General features: G+C 33.1%; 2 protein-coding genes across 3 annotated transcripts; both read right to left on the bottom strand.

The window, feature by feature from the left end:
- On the bottom strand, window positions 944-2,277 carry LOC107605729 (pathogenesis-related protein 5-like). The gene is made up of 2 exons (XM_016307698.2): window positions 2,058-2,277; window positions 944-1,766 (listed from the first exon to the last, which is right to left on the bottom strand). Exons 1-2 carry the CDS (start codon window positions 2,245-2,247, stop codon window positions 1,075-1,077), a joined length of 882 nt encoding a protein of 293 aa, XP_016163184.2. The 5' UTR covers window positions 2,248-2,277; the 3' UTR covers window positions 944-1,074.
- LOC107605728 (probable 1-acyl-sn-glycerol-3-phosphate acyltransferase 4) lies at window positions 3,599-6,882 on the bottom strand. 2 transcript variants are annotated; one of them, XM_016307697.2, is made up of 4 exons: window positions 6,612-6,882; window positions 4,938-5,583; window positions 4,565-4,695; window positions 3,599-4,166 (listed from the first exon to the last, which is right to left on the bottom strand). In XM_016307697.2, the coding sequence occupies exons 2-4, from the start codon at window positions 5,507-5,509 to the stop codon at window positions 3,718-3,720; spliced, it is 1,152 nt and encodes a 383-aa protein (XP_016163183.1). In that variant the 5' UTR covers window positions 5,510-5,583; window positions 6,612-6,882; the 3' UTR covers window positions 3,599-3,717. The 2 variants fall into 2 exon arrangements, with proteins under 2 accessions (XP_016163183.1, XP_016163182.1); XM_016307696.2 differs by having other exon boundaries at window positions 3,602-4,166; window positions 4,938-5,539; window positions 6,612-6,879.

Raw genomic sequence — 16,357 nt, 5'->3', positions numbered from 1 at the left:
TTTTTTTTTTAAATATATGTTTTAGTTATATTTAGGATTACGATATTAGAAATGTAGTTTCGCGATGTTTTTTATGAGACGAATTGTTTAGACGCTTTTTTTATGATCTTAAAAAAAGAAGTTTGATAATATTATTCTAGAAAAAAATTTAATAAAAAGATTCAAGAAATTTTGAATTGAAATTAAAAGACTAGTATTACCTTAATTCAAAGAATGACCAATTATTCAGTTGATTTTATGGCTAAAAATATCAACTCAAACGTGAAAGAATATGTGAAATGACTTCAGTTTTAGAATGAATATATCATTTCATATGCTTAGATAGGAATCAAGCCAATTAACTTGACTAATTGGTAATTATAGGCTTCATGTTCTCTTATTATCATTTGTTTTCAATTTGTGTTAGAAGTTAAAAACTAATTTAATTTGAATGAAATAAACATATATGCATAAAAAAATTTTTTAATTAACTTTTAAAATTATAATTTATATACATTTGAAAAAAAATTTTCAAGCTCCACCAATGCTGGTATATGAATTAATGAATGAATGTCTTATAATTATTACACGTCACTCAATCACAATGATGTTAACTTTTCTCTAATATCCTATCAAAAAGTTTCTTTTTTCTACGTGGATCTTTTCTGGTATCTCTAGAAAACTTAATGATATCAATACCTTTTAAATACTTTTGATTAAAAATCTATCATATGTATATCCTATTCGGTATTTAATTATATTTACTTTATATCAAATTTATTATTCAGTAACACGTGCATCTATATAAACACACAAGATGCCAATGAGTTATAGCTCAAATGGCATAGTCTCCCCATACTCAATTAAGAGATTGCGAGTTCGAATTTCTTATCTTTAGTTAAAAAAAAAAAAAACACACACACACAAGATATCTATAATATATAACATGTTTCTAACATCTTTTGATACAATATACTAGAATTGGTAAAAAAAAAAAAAAAACAAATAAATCAATTCTTGATACATATTGATTTTGATCATTATTTCAGGTTTTGTCATAATCATATAAGATTATTTATATTGAAATATGAGGAACTAAGATGATCCTGCGGGGCAAAAAGTGATGATGTAATTTGCACCTGAGCATGTAAAAGTGCTTGAAGCATCATCATAAGCGTAACTATAAGCTCTTGGACATGCATTCTTAAACATTTTTGAGTAATTCGTAGGTGAGCACGTTTGTGGCGTTGAGTGCTCCCCGGTGCAACAATACTCCGGGGTGTTAAACGCCACACACGCGCTCTTACATGCTACTACCGAACCGGTATCATCTTTTACCTGCAACTCCTTTGGGCAGTAACCATTCAGGTCATTTTCGCAACCTGCGTATTGACAATCACCGGTTCCTCCGGTTGCCTGTACTCCAATGGCCACATTGTAACCATCCACCAAGCTTACGTCATAAAAATCTTTGTTGCCATTGGTCGCACTTCCGGTGGTAAATTCCACTAGTGTCACTGGTGGAACGCCTCCACCAGTGCACTTGAGGCCACCGGAACAATCTCCGGTGGCACATTTGCCATTACCAGCAATATCGAAGTTACATCCGGTTCTACCCCAGAATCGTCCTGACCAGCCAGCTGGGGCGGTCATCTGGACCAAAGAACCGGATGTTAGAGAAAGACCGGTGTCAAGAATTGTCGGGTTATTGCCGGAAAGTGTTCCAGGCCAAACAGTGTATTTGCAATTGTTATGTAGGGTAAACAATGTAGCTGATGCTACATTAGCTGCAAATATATTCATCCATAAAAAATAATTACAATCAAGTCCTTTGCAACCATAAGTTTTATTTATTCACACATGTAATAATTACCATTCAAAGATAATATTGCATAGGTAAGAAACTGAAAACACTTTAGGCTTAAATAGTTTATTTATATATACAATATATCATGATTACAATATACATGACATAGAGATTAATTTATTAATCATGATCTGTATTGTTTTACTTAGCTTAATTAAAGAAAATGTTTACATATGTAAAGGAAATAAAAGAAGAGGGAATTGTTGTTTACCTAAGAGGAGGAAAAGCCAGAAGGTTGCACAAGACTTTGAGCTTAATGAGGTTAGGGCCATGGCTTTGACAGAAAAGTAGTAGAGAGAAATAGGAAGGGGAAGGAAAGTGAAGCAAAGAAGAGTGTTGAAGTGATAATAATGAGAATGAAAAATTGAGGGCCAAAGGGACTTCAATTTATAATTGTACATTATATTGGTGGACCGTAACAATTTTGAAGTAATTATGATATAACAATTTGTCTTTATCTTTTTGTGAACGAGGATGTAAGCTAAGATTGTGGGACATGTTGTGATGGGATGTGCCAACTCTACCGGCCTTAATCCATTATTATATCTCTATATTATATAGTATTTTATGCGTATGAGTATATTATATCTATGTGGATATGTAGATAATAGATTAGCTCAATGGTCGCACATGTTAGTATGTTACTTTAATTTCGTTGGTATTTAGGGTGTTATTAGTTTTCAGTTTCCAAACTATGATGAAAACAGCAAGTATATCCAGATGTCTCTCTATTTCTACACTTTTTACTCACGAACTTGTGGTTTGAATAATAACACTTGTGAGTTGTGACTCCCCTTTTTGTGACTTGGCATGGGACAAACAACATAGGACACAAAAAGGAATTGATGGGTCACGTATGTTGAAACTCTATCTTTAATAAGTTTGGAAGAAAGAAAGAAACAAGAAACAAATCATGACCATGGAAAGAAGATATAATCATTGTTCTAACTTCTCAACTAAACATTTTCCATTTATAGTTAATGACCTAGTTGATCTTGAAAGAAAGGCCGAACAGGGAATGGGTCACAACAAAGTACTAAAGTACCATTGTGATCATCGAGAGATTAGTTTGTTGACAAAAGATTAGTCATTCAAATATTGATAATTATTTTATAGGACTTAAATGATTAATTATGTTCCATTTGACAACTGACATGTTCATAGTACAACTCATATCTTGAGGGCAAAATTATACTTTTAAAATTAACATCGACATTCCCACCATTTAATATTGAATTAAATAAGGAAAAAATAATATGTAATGAATGAGGCACATCAAAACTTCAGTTTTCTAAGTTCCTTCATAGATCTATCAATCTGCTCTCTAAAAATGATTTAGAAAATGCTAGTAGAACGTATTGACATTATAAAATTATGTAATTAAATTCATGATTGTTTTTAAGCAATTAGCGTAGAATAATTACTTTTTTTGGTTACCCATCCAACCCGACAACCCGACAGACTAAGGACTAATTCGTCCCAGATCTGAACTCTATTTAAGGGTCTGTCGCTAACCAATGGATTGCTGCATACACAAGATGGATTCGAATTCTCAACATTTGCTTAAGTAGATGATAGAGCTGACCACTCGACCAACCCAAGTTAGTTTGTAAAATAATTACTTTATTGATCCATCAATATATAATTGAATGGTTATGTAGAGTTTCCAAATTAAAGTTGAAACAGATGTTTATGCCACCAGGTTTAAATAAAATATGATTTTGAATAAAGATGCTCTACCAGATACCTGAATTGCAACAACTGTACAACTGTGACCCTAATTTCCTGAATTTCCAACAAACAGCAACAAATGATTTACAATTCAAATATCAATTCCAAAATTGTACATTGGCCACTTACAATTAACAACATTATCCACTCTTTTGTTTCTTGCTGTTAAAGAGTGCATTAACATAGAATGTAAAAGGCATCAATTGAAAATCATAGCGCGTTGAAATAGCAAGATACGCACATGATAGACCTACGTATAACTTGAACAAAATGTGAGAGAAAAAGGTGAAATATGTGAACAGCGCAGTGAAAGCAACCACCAAAGTATAAGTAACGATGCACTTGGATGTTGAAAGTTGCTTTTCATTTATTTGGTTAGGGAAATGACCATGAACCTTGAAATCAGAGAGCAATTGATCCTTCTTCTGGAATGCGTTCATTAGCCATGAAGCAGCTTCAGTTTCACAAGCTGGAATCCCATCCACCGGAATCCGCAAAACATGTAGGTGGACTTCAGACGGATCCACACCGAAGACATTGTCCAGAAAAGTTGGACATTGATTTTTATAAGCGATAGTCACATCATACACTGCAGGCAATACGGCCATAAAGTTCAGCATATGAACATACTTAAAAAGATTAATAGATTTTGAGAAGAAAATAACATCAAGAGTCAGTTGAAATATTGCGCAACTGTAATGTGAAAATAATCAAGCACGAACTAAAGGTGAAATTAGGTCTATGAACTGGAATTATATTTCTACGGGAGAACGATGGAACATAAACAATTAAACGTCATGAACACACATACATAAAGTATGTAAACTACATCATAATAATTCTACAACTACTAAAAATTTCAAAAGGGTTGTCAGATATAAATTGCTAGCACTGCATAATTTCTAAAATAGGCACCAGTGAGACATTATGAAGGAGTGACTGAATGAGTATCATAGGAAAATTGGAGCAAGGAATTATAATAGAAACCTGCATCCAATGAGCCTCGTAGAGCTTCCAAGCAAGCATGAAACCCTTTTGTTTTTGGCAGCAACACATTTTTCAGCACAGGTAGCCCAACTTCAGAAGCATATTTTTGACTATTTTGACTCTTCTGTTCACTGCATAAAAGCAAAAAAACATATTAATGGTGCTCCTTAATTGAATTATATATTGCTTAGTTGTATGGTTAACATGAAGCCCAAATTTTAGCATGATAGTGGTTATACAAACTTAAATGCATGCATTCAAAATTTAAATACTTTTTTGAACTGATATGAGTTCAGTTCATTATCAAATGATGATGCAAGACTTGGTAAGTCAAAAAGATGAGATCTAAGGTGAGAGGGATAGGTGGTAATACGTATAATCGGTTCCTTCTGGAAAAAGAGCTAGCCATAAAGGATCTTGACGACCCTTTAGTGTCGAAAGCTTATGGTGCAGTATTTTCTCATCTATCTCCCACTTCCTCTCCACTGCAATGAACTCCAGAATGTGAAATCCCCAACCAAATATAGGCAATTTCATCAAGCTGCTTTTAAGGATGTATTTTATGCATCCAAGTCTTCCCTTACGAAGTGCAAGATTCCACAAGTACATCCAATCAACCTCAGTTCTGTGATTAGCAATAAGTAAAACACGTTCCTTTGACGGAACACTATCACCAGAAAAGACAACTTTAGTTTTGTTTATCTTTTCAAATAGAAAGGGCCACAGAGCTAACCAAAGCGAAAAGATGAATGACACTGTCTTCCTACTATAATGTGTGCTGAAAGGCCTCAACGCTACAACTGCCACTGGTGCAAAATAGATTAAGAACATAAAAGCTGTGGAAAGAAACACCACTAAACATAACAGACCCCTTAACAACCTAAGAGGGGTCAGAGGTTGGTGATTTAGTTTAGTATCGGATTTAAGAGGGCTGCAAACATCCATCTTCTTCAAGGAACTGTTGATAACCTCCCTCTGCAATAATTGTGGTTTAATATTATTGCACGATTCCCAAAATTCTGGACAAAAATAGTAGCAGGTACAACAACAATAGCATAAATTTTCACATTATTTACAACAAGCAAAATAGGGTAGCAATCAATTTATGTGACAAAGTTCTGCTCGGATTAAAATGCTCTGTTATGTAAATTGGGCAATCGCATAATGAAATGGTCCAAAGTTAAAAGAAAACTTAATCAACAATATCAATGATCATAATTTGAAGGCTCTCAATGTCTTAAGATTAAGTGGCAAGGTTCTGAATTGCTTCTTCCGTTTTTACAGTGATGTTTCAGCTAAATTTGTAGCAGAGTTAATTACAACGGATATAGATTTAGTTGAGGTACAAACATATGTAATCCTCGGTTACCAGAGGGTAAACAAAGTATGTACTGAAACTTTTTTGGTTTCCATTTCCACTTTCTAACATTTCCTACTTTTAGAATTTGAGAGAAAATCCCAAGAAAAAAGAGAGGAAAAACAGTAAAATGAAAATGGACACAAACAGGCCTCAGATTCCCCAATTTACTCTCATTCAATCATTTGATACAATAAAATTTACAAGCAAAGACAACGTGTAATTCAATTATTGGCAAGCACACTTAACAAAGAAGTAAAACCATGGAATTTCTTGTGTTATAGGAATCAGAGTGATTGAACAGTTGGCGTCAAATAAACGCTCCAAATCCAAAATCACTGTTTCTATTAGTATTTGATACCTACGTAAGTCCTTGATTCCAATCCAGTATGCCAAGTACACGTACGAGTTTAGAATCTCAAAATCTTTGTTTTTACGATAACAAGCATCCTAATCCTAATCCTAATCCTAATCATAATCATAATCATAATCATAATCATAATCATAAACTCGCGCGCGCACAGTAATCAGGAATTAAAAATCCTAATCCTGAATTAATTAAAAAAAAAAAGAAAAACCTAAAAAGGCAGAGACACATAAGTGATAAATCAGCGAAAAGCGCATGTTGAATTGAAATATTAAAATCGAAGGAGTTAAAAGCTGAGTGAGAAGAAAGAAAAAGTAACTGACCTGGCGAGGGAACTGGTTGTTGTGAAGCTTGTGTGTGAGAGAGAGTGTGAAGTAATATAGTGTTAAGTGTGTTGCAATGTTATTGTTTAAAAGAAGAAGAAGCAATGAAACAGGGAAGGGAATAAGGATTAAGGAATGAATAGTTGGAATATCGAATTCCGAGGGCGTGTTTGTTTGTTAGTATTGGAAGCGGTGTTAGCAGAAGAAGAGAAGAGAAGGGAGAGAAGGACACGATAGCGTTGGAATTAGTTTCATTTCGTTTACTTGTCTTGTGTTCTGCCTCCACTCTCTCTTTCTCATCCAGATCTCTTTCTTTCTTTGCTCTTCTCTTCTGCTATCGCTTCTATTGTTTCTACTTTCTACCCCTTTTTTTTCTTATATATTTGTATTCTTCTAGTTTAGGTTTATCTATTACTTTCTTTGGATTTCGAGATATTGGTCCCTCAATTTATATACCAACTTTAATTTAGTCTTTAAAATTTTATTTATTTTTATTTAATTTTTAAATTTTATTAATATAATTTATGTTAATTCTTAGAATAATTTTTGACATATAAACATTAACATAACATTAATAATATTAATATAGATGTTTAGATATCACATTAAATTTTGTAAAACGACGTCATTTTTATTTTAGAACTTAAATAACCCAAAAAAATATTGTAAGTAATATTTATTGAAATTTTTATTTCTAAAGCAAATTATCCAATATCATTTTAGGATATTTGAGCGTCAAAATCAAAACAAGTCGTATTACAAGTTCATGCATATTATTTAGTTGTTTATGTCAACGCTTCATTAATATTTTGTGCCAAAAATCGTATCAGGAACTAATGTGGGTCACTTTTATAAAGTTTAGAGGCTAAAAAAAAATAATTAAAATTTCATAAACTAAATTGAGACTCGTATACAAGTTTTGGGACTGAATTAAGTATTAACTCTTAAATTTTGCTACACTAGAATACAAATTTCATATTGTTTTTTATCGGACTATGTTATGTGTACTCTAAAATTAGTCATTAAAGTCAACCACTAGTATAAAATATATATTAAAATATAAATACACATTAAAAATAAATCGAATAATACATTTATATATAAATAATTAGTAACTAGTTTTGATGACTGATTTTGGTATGCAAATAATATTTTTGGATTCTAAATATCAAATATTTTACCATGTAAACGAAATACAATCCAAATAAAGAATAATCTTATTATTTATTCATTCTTAAAGATATGGTGAGAAGTATGATTACTTTTTTTTTTTTACCTGAATTATTTTGGAGATAAGTCTTAGAGACTACAGTGTACATCTTTAATAGGGTATCAAGTAAAACAATTAACAAAACATCTTATAAAATTTGGATTGGACAGTATAAAGCATTTGCATATTTGAAAATGTCCAACTGAGGCGCGACTTTATAGGCCGCATATAAAAGAAAATTGAATTCAAGAACAATTAGTTGCTACTTTATTGGTTATATTGAGCGTTCACGGGATACACGTTTTACAATCATGCATTAAGGTCTATTTTTGAAACGGAAAATGCGAGATTTTCTGAGAATGTTGAGTTTGGAAAAAGAAGTATTAAGAATGTTGCTTTTGATAAAGATTATGTAACTGATAATCATGAGGTCTTTGTACATATTATTGTTCAAGATGCAGTTATAGTGCTAGTTTGGGCGTCATTAAATCGATGAAAAAAAAGATTTTTTAAATGAAAAAATATCTTTTTTTTTTTATTTTTTCGTGTTTGACAAAATTCTAATAGTAAAAGTAAAAGTATTAGAAAAAAAATTGTTTGAGAAGTTACAATTTATATTTTTTTAAAAGATCTTTTTTCTTTAAAAAAAATATTTTTCACATAATAAATGAACAAAAATTACTTTTGTCTTATTTTACCCAAACATAATTGATAAATAAAATTTTTTTTACATGAAATATCCAAATATAAAATTATTTTTACTTTTGTAAAAGATCTTTTTAAAAAATGACGTCCAACCAAACCCATAGTATAAGAATATAATGAGAATCCTACTATAGTTTCAATTACAGTACAAGAGAACAATAATAATATTGTTGTTGTTGAAAATACAGGAGAATAATGAGAAACCTTCTCAATTCCAACCCATACAACAAGTTCAACAACCTCAAGAAATGTCATTAAAAAAATCTAACAGAGAAAGAAGAAGTGGATTGATGCAATTTCGGATAAATATGTAGTCTATCTCCAAGAACATAAGAATGATATTGGTTTAACAGAAAATAATCCAATTAATTTTCTTCAAATTATACAAAGTTCTAACTCAAAAAAGTAGATCGATACCATGAAAAAAGAGATGAAATTTATAAAAAATAATAATATTTAGAATCTCATAGAATTATCTAAATAAATGAATATTTAAAACAAAAAAAAAATTCTAAAGATAATATTGACAAATATAAAACTCGTCTAGCCGCTAAAAACTTTAAGAAATTAAATAATTTCCTAACAAAATTATCATAAAATTATCATCGGTTTGGAGCTTGACTCTGGCTAAGGAACAATGTTAATATAATGATTAGGACGAGTAAATGACTCTTCCACAATCTTCATTTCATTATGTATTAGTGAAGACATAAATCAGACTTTATTTGCTTGTGTGATGACAATAAGAAAACGTTAGACACCATCTCCAAGGAGAACAATCATATTTGAGGCACTACATATTTAATTTAATATGTTAAATTAATTATAATAAAAGTATATAAAGAATACCTAAGATTCCAGTCATTTAAGATGATAAGTCTTTTTTTTTTTTTTTGGTTGAAGTTAGTTAGGAAAGAGCACCACAACATTAGATTAAATTAAAGAGTAAAGTATCGTTTTTGTCCTCAATGTTTGGGGTAAATTCTATTTGTGTCCCTAACGTTTAAATCGTCCTATTTGTATCCCTAACGTTTGTAAAAGTGATTCAATGTTATCCTGTCGTCAATTCACATCATGAGCGCTTTAGTTTGAGTTTTAAAAATCTCTTCTTGAAGTTAGAATACAAATGTCTGTGATAGAATTGATGATCTACTCCGAAAAATAGCTCATCAAATATTGAAACTAATTCCTACAACATTTACATAATTCACTTTTTTAGGGACATAATTGAATCTAAACACAAATAGTGAGTATAATATTAAAATCGAACACATTCAAGTGAGACCTAATTGAGAATGAATACATCCAAGTGAGAATAATTGAAAAATATAATCTGATTTGTTAGTATAATTGATAATAGGATAACATTGAATCACTTTTATAAATGTTAAGGATACAAATAAGACGATTTAAACGTTAGGAACACAAATAGAACTTACCTCAAACGTTGGGGACAAAAACAATACTTTACTCATTTTTATTCTAATTGATATATACTAAAATATCTAACTAATTACAGTTTAACTCACATCTATTACTAATAAAAAATAATCTAAATAACACTGATTTTCTTTTCCTATATCGAAATACTAAATGTTATAATATACAATTAAACATAACTTCTCTTCTTCATATTATATTGAATAATACATACCTTAACAATATTGAACACAAACAATTTTATACTTGGTACCAACCATTTTCTATCATTTGAATTTATATATAACAATTTTATAACTTATTGTATCATACTATTTTTTATTTAAACTAAATAAATATAGTAATTATAAAAAATAAATATAGTAACTACATCTCGAATGTTGTGACACCGTGCTGTGATAGGGTGACGCTGAGTTACATCATGAATACTGAACATCCGAGATAAGCACGTTTTGTGAAAGAACAACTCGGTAGTTAACCCCTCAGCATTCGAGATATAATCAAGAATTTAATTAGTCTCAGCACTCAAAATATGTGTATTATGGCTTAGATGTCTCTGCACCCAAGATATGTTGGAGAATAAGTCTATTTATAGAGGTCATCCCAATACCTCCCCTCACATAGTTGACAAACCAATTTTTTCTTTCTCTTCTTTCTGTTTTGTTCTGATGGGGAATAACCAATTCTTCTTTATTGTGGTGTATCCTAATGGGATAGTCAGACACGGTGATGAATGAGTGATTTTCAAGTCTGATAAGACTATCATGTTGCGCACTAACCGGGTTGATAATCTGGATGTGCTAAAGATAGTCATGTTGAGCAATATGGGGGAAGTAGGTACGAAGGAGGTTGAGCGGGTTGCATATAGATTTTTGCACGCGCTTTCGAACGGTGAATTTACTAACCGGTTATTTTGGATTGATGGGGATCAGCAAGTGAGAGTAATGTTTGACGTACATACACAACTAATGCCGCAACATGTGATGGAGTTGTATGATGTGGTCTGTGACGTGGTTGTTGGTGGTGGGCCGTCTTCTTCGACTCCTGAAGTTTTCCCGCTCAAGGCCACATCGATCCACTACGCCCAGCCTCATGATAGTGTTGACGAGGACGACAGCGACGGCAATTTAACTTATGTTGCTGGGTCCGGGTCGTCAAGTGATACAGTGGATGAAGATGAGTATGTGCCAGAGACTCCGGTCGTGGTGTTGGTAGGTTTTTTCCTGCCTTCGCCTTTGGTCATTCCTCGACTGTCCAATGTTCCGAGTCATTATCAGACGTTACACTTGGACGCAATGCAGCCGGACGATCTTCTGAATTCTGGTGACGGGAAGGATTACAACACGGATGGTGGGGTGGAATTCCGAATTGGGCATAGGTTCAGGAACCGTGAAGTAGGGGTGTAATCGGTTCAGCTTTAGACCGAAAACCAACCGAATCGACCTGGTCGGTTCTACAATGATACCAACTGTTCGATTTATTGCTTTCTGGACAACCGAACCGAACTGAACCAATAGCGGTTCGATTTTGTTGGTTTTTTTAAACCTAATAATCAGAATTTAAATTACCATAAAATGAAGTTTAAAACTTTCAATAAACTAGAATAACAAGAGTATATCACATCCAAATTCAATACAAATTCAACTTAATTAAACATGAAACAAAGACAATTAAAAATGTCTAGCAAACAACAAAAACAAACACACTTTAAAACATACTAAAAACCAAAACAGCCACTTTAAACCAAATAAAAACCAAACAGCCACCATACTTAATCTGAATCCACCCCAGACTCATCATCATCTTCTCCGGTTGGTGTAATTTCTACAAAAACAAAACAAAGAAATCAATATAGATTATAAACATAAACATAATATAGATTATAAATTATAAACATAAACTATGAAAGGAACTTCAAATTTCTTTTTTACATACCTAATTCAAGTTTCTCAAACTCCTCAATAAGCTCATCAAAATCAGTTGTTATTGGAGAAGCATGAAACCAATTTTATGTGCAAATCAAGGCCTCAATTGTCTTTAGAGTTAAAGAACTCCTATAGTTGTTAAGCACTCTTCCACCAGTGCTAAAAGCCGATTCTGAAGCAACAGTCGAGACCGGCATTGCTAAGGCATCTCTAGCTATTTGGGGTAAGATAGGATACTTGCTAGAATTTACCTTCCACCAATTCAATATGTCAAAAGTATTTTGATCACGAGACTTCTCTAAACCATCCATCAAATACAAATCTACCTCATTCTTATTGATGATCTCATGAAAATGCACCTCCTTGAAAAAATCACTAGCCATGTCGGTATCAGGTACTCCCACATCTGATGCATCATCCATTGTTGCTGAAGTAAAAGATCTACCCCCATTATTTGCATTCACATAGCATTCAAACATCTTGGAGAAGGTCTCTTTCACTTTGCACCCAAAAAATCAGCATCATCCTTATCATATAGATTTTCAAAGCTAAAGTTCACAAACTTCAACTTGTATCTAGGATCAAGAACCACAACAACAAAAATCATCATATTGATATTTTTTATGTTACCCCGGTACTTGTCATACTTAAGCTTCATCCTCTTAGCCATACTCTCAAGTAATGGATCTCGACTACCACAAGAAGCCTTGAACACTCGCAAGATCTTACAAAACTCATGAAAATATTGAGAAGAAGTCACAAGCAAACTACCAGACACACTCTTTGTAACATCATGAAAAATTTTCAAGAATTCCATAAAGTGTTTTGCATTGTCCCAATCAAGATACCTTAGAATACCACCTTGCATTAGAGCATATTCTGTATCTTTCTCCCCTAACCTCTTGAACGCCTTTTGAAACTTCAAACCACTTTCAAGCATGGTTTGTTGCCACGGCTTAGGGTTTGTTGCGACGGCTTATGACTGGACGACGACGTGGACTCAGGACTGCACGAGGGTGCGAACTGGACGATGCTTCTGGCTACACGACTGAACCCTCATTCTTCGGTTCGGTTCGGTTCGATTTCTTCCAAGCCAACCGATAACCGAACCGAACCGATCAGTTTAATTAAAAAAAAATAGTTTTTTGGGTTTTTCATTCGGTTGTTGTAATTTTCAGTTCGATTTTGCGGTATTTTTTGGTCCGGTTCGGTAACTTATACCCCTACCATGAAGTAGTTCTAATGGCAGTGAAGAGCTACAGTATTCGGCGGAATGCGAAGTATAGAGTTCTCGAGTCAAATAGGCTTAAATACCGCTGTCGTTGCAAGCAATTTACCAATGGTTGTCCATGGAGTCTTCGTGTGGTACTACGACAGAACTTGAATTACTGGTATGTGTTGAGATTTATTTTGGATGCATTAGACCTTGTTACGTTAGTTTTGTGTTTTGCATAATGTTGACATCTACGGAAAATTTGTAGGGAGATGTGTTGGTTCAGTGGATCACATACCTGTCTGGCACCTACAATGTCTCAGGACCATGCTTAGCTGGATAATGGTTTGATTTACAAGGTCATGTTACCTATGATAAAGACTGACCCGTCGGTGTCTATCCCAGTGTTGCAAAGTTCTTTTTATCAAAGTTTCCATTTCAAGACCTCGTATCGAAAGGTGTGGATGGCAAAGCAGAAAGCGATTGTGAAGATCTATGGTGACTGGAAAGAGTCGTACAACAGGATACCTGTGCTCTTACAAGCTTTGCTAGAGTGCCTCCCAGGTACGATTCACAAATGCGTTGATGTTCTTTATTACAACGGGGACATGGTTGATGGAGTGTAGAGTCAATTTGATAAGTTTTTTTGGGCATTTCCTCCATGTATTGAAGCATTTAAGCATTGCAAGCCTTTTGTATTTGTGGACGGGACGCACTTATATGGAAAGTACAAGGGCGTGCTGTTAATTACTGTGGCTCAAGATGGTTATAACAATATTCTTCCCATCGCTTTCTTATTAATTGAGTCTGAGACGACGGAGTAATAGTCATTTTTTCTCTTGAATTTGAGACAACATGTTATTCCACAACCAAGAATCCTTATCATATCAGATAGATCATAGGGACAAGTGTAGCAGACTTGTCCGTGAGCAGAAATCCCCAAATAATCATCATTAAGTAGCACAGGCATACTGACGAAGTGTACTGGGGCTGCCTCATCAGGAATGTGTGCACCCTCTCCCTGAGCCACGTCATCCTCACCCTAAATACCTGCTTCCCTCCCTCCAACTGTAGTGGCAGCCTGACGCCCAGTAAATCCTCAACCCACTCCCAAGTGGGGTATCCATGCCATCACTGAAAGTCTCTGGTACAATTCCTAATGGGCTCTCCAGGGGCGCGCAAACCAATGTGGTAGGCAACATCCTGAAGCCTAATGCTGGCCCCACCCCATGAAAGGTGGAACGTGTGGGTCTCGGACTTCCACCGCTTGACAAATGCAGAGATCAAGAAATTGTCAAATATAAAATTTCTCAACTTTACTGCATATCCAAATCCAACCCCTTTCATATAGGGCAACAGGATGGCCAGCGGCGAGAGACCCAGGGTCACACACGTGGCAACAGTAACCGTAGTCTCTGCAATTTTCAAAATATTTACTAGCGTATATTAATTACATCTAAACCATTAATTGTTGTTAAACATTACTAAAAATTATAATTCACCTAGATAAGCATTTATATTAAATGTAACAGATACCTATTTATTGGACTAATAAGTTAAATGAGAGTTACTTATTTTATTTATTTAACTTAACTCAAAATTAGGTGCCTATTTTATTTATGAGTAAAGTATCGTTTTTATCCCCAACGTTTGGGGTAAGTCCTAGTTGTGTCCCTAACGTTTAAATCGTCCTATTTGTATCCTTAACGTTTATAAAAGTGATTCAATATTATCCTACTATCAATTATACTAACAAATCAGATTATATTTTTTAATTATTCTTATTTGGATGTATTCATTCTCAATTAGGTCTCACTTGGATGTGTTCGATTTTAATATTATACCCACTATTTGTGTTTAAATTCAATTATGTCCCTAGAAAAGTGAATTATGTAAATGTTGTAGGAATTAGTTTCAATATTTGATGAGCTATTTTTCGGAGTAGATCATCGATTCTATCCCAGACATTTGTATTCTAACTTCAAAAGGAGATTTTTAAAACTCAAACTAAAGCGCTCATGATGTGTAATTGACGGCAGGATAACATTGAATAACTTTTACAAATGTTAGGGATATAAATAGGACGATTTAAACGTTAGGAACACAAATAGGATTTACCCAAAACATTGGGGACAAAAACGATACTTTACTCTTTATTTATTTAACTTAAGTAATTACAATCAATTATACAAAGTATACAACGATCCTAGGTATAGCAACGAAACTAATGTAGATCTTCTAACTTTGTTAACTAACTATGTCTACTCCATTAGCTAAGTTACTGAAGACTAAACATCTAAATTTATTATTCACTAACAATAAAAAAAAGGTTAAACTACTAACCTCAAAGTCTAAGACTCCAGCTACGTGCCAAGTAGTATTCAGTCTGTTGATGTCTCCTTCGCGGACATATTGTCGGGAGGCTATATTTTCTGAAAGAACTCGAATTCACGCGTTTAGAAGGTTACAAAAATAGAAAAAATAGTTATAATGCACGTAATTCCTGGATGTTGTGACCTATATACGCATGCGAGCTTATCTTGGATGCTGAGTCCTCATCCATGACAATTGCTCTTATCTTGGGTGTTGAGACCCCATTCACAAAATGCGAGCATCTCGAGATACTCAGTACCCGATTTCGGCCCTTGCACATATCCCGAGTGCATCCATTATGTGATGATCATCTCTGTCACAACACGGTGTCATAGTATGTGAGATGTGGCCATTATGAAGTTACACTCTCAACATCCAAAATGTGTCTTAGGTTATATTTTTGTAAATATCTCACTATTTATTTATTTTTGTAATTATTATATTTATTTAATTTAAATAAAAAAATTCTACTAAAAACATGTATCACTTGTAATTGTCAAACGGAAAAATTTAGGATTAGTAAATAACTTTTTTCAATATCCATTCTAAAATGAAGACATATAGATCAAACTTTTTTTTTATTGTGTTGAAACTGTTAAACACCATTTTCTAATAAAATTATTGTACTTGAGCCACTACATATTTAATTCAATATGTTAAATTAATTGTAGTTATAGTATATAGGGAGTACATAAAGTATAATTGCCTAAAAACTAAAAACGTTTTTTTAGGGAATTAATTATAGCTACAGTATATAGAGAGTACATAAAGTATAACTATCTAAAAACTAAAATCCTTTTTTTTAGGTAGTTATATTTTATATATTTTTTATGTACTTCTGTTATAATTAATTACAATTCATATATTAAATAACTAAAAA

The sequence above is a fragment of the Arachis ipaensis genome, chromosome B06, assembly GCF_000816755.2.
Source record: "Arachis ipaensis cultivar K30076 chromosome B06, Araip1.1, whole genome shotgun sequence".
Taxonomy (NCBI): Eukaryota; Viridiplantae; Streptophyta; class Magnoliopsida; order Fabales; family Fabaceae; genus Arachis; species Arachis ipaensis.
Note: the sequence above shows the minus strand (reverse complement) of the source record. Positions and strands in the feature narration are given on the sequence as shown.

Bases quoted from the DNA above. Each gene is read 5' to 3' on its own strand.
- LOC107605729 (XM_016307698.2), bottom strand. From the start codon at position 2,247: ATGTACAATTATAAATTGAAGTCCCTTTGGCCCTCAATTTTTCATTCT. The intron at 1,767-2,057 runs GTAAACAACAAT...ATATATTTGCAG, and splicing joins CTGGCTTTTCCTCCTCTTAG to CTAATGTAGCATCAGCTACA.
- LOC107605728 (XM_016307697.2), bottom strand. From the start codon at position 5,509: ATGGATGTTTGCAGCCCTCTTAAATCCGATACTAAACTAAATCACCAA. The intron at 4,696-4,937 runs GTATTACCACCT...GCTTTTATGCAG, and splicing joins CCAGAAGGAACCGATTATAC to TGAACAGAAGAGTCAAAATA. The intron at 4,167-4,564 runs GTTTCTATTATA...TATTGCCTGCAG, and splicing joins ACGAGGCTCATTGGATGCAG to TGTATGATGTGACTATCGCT.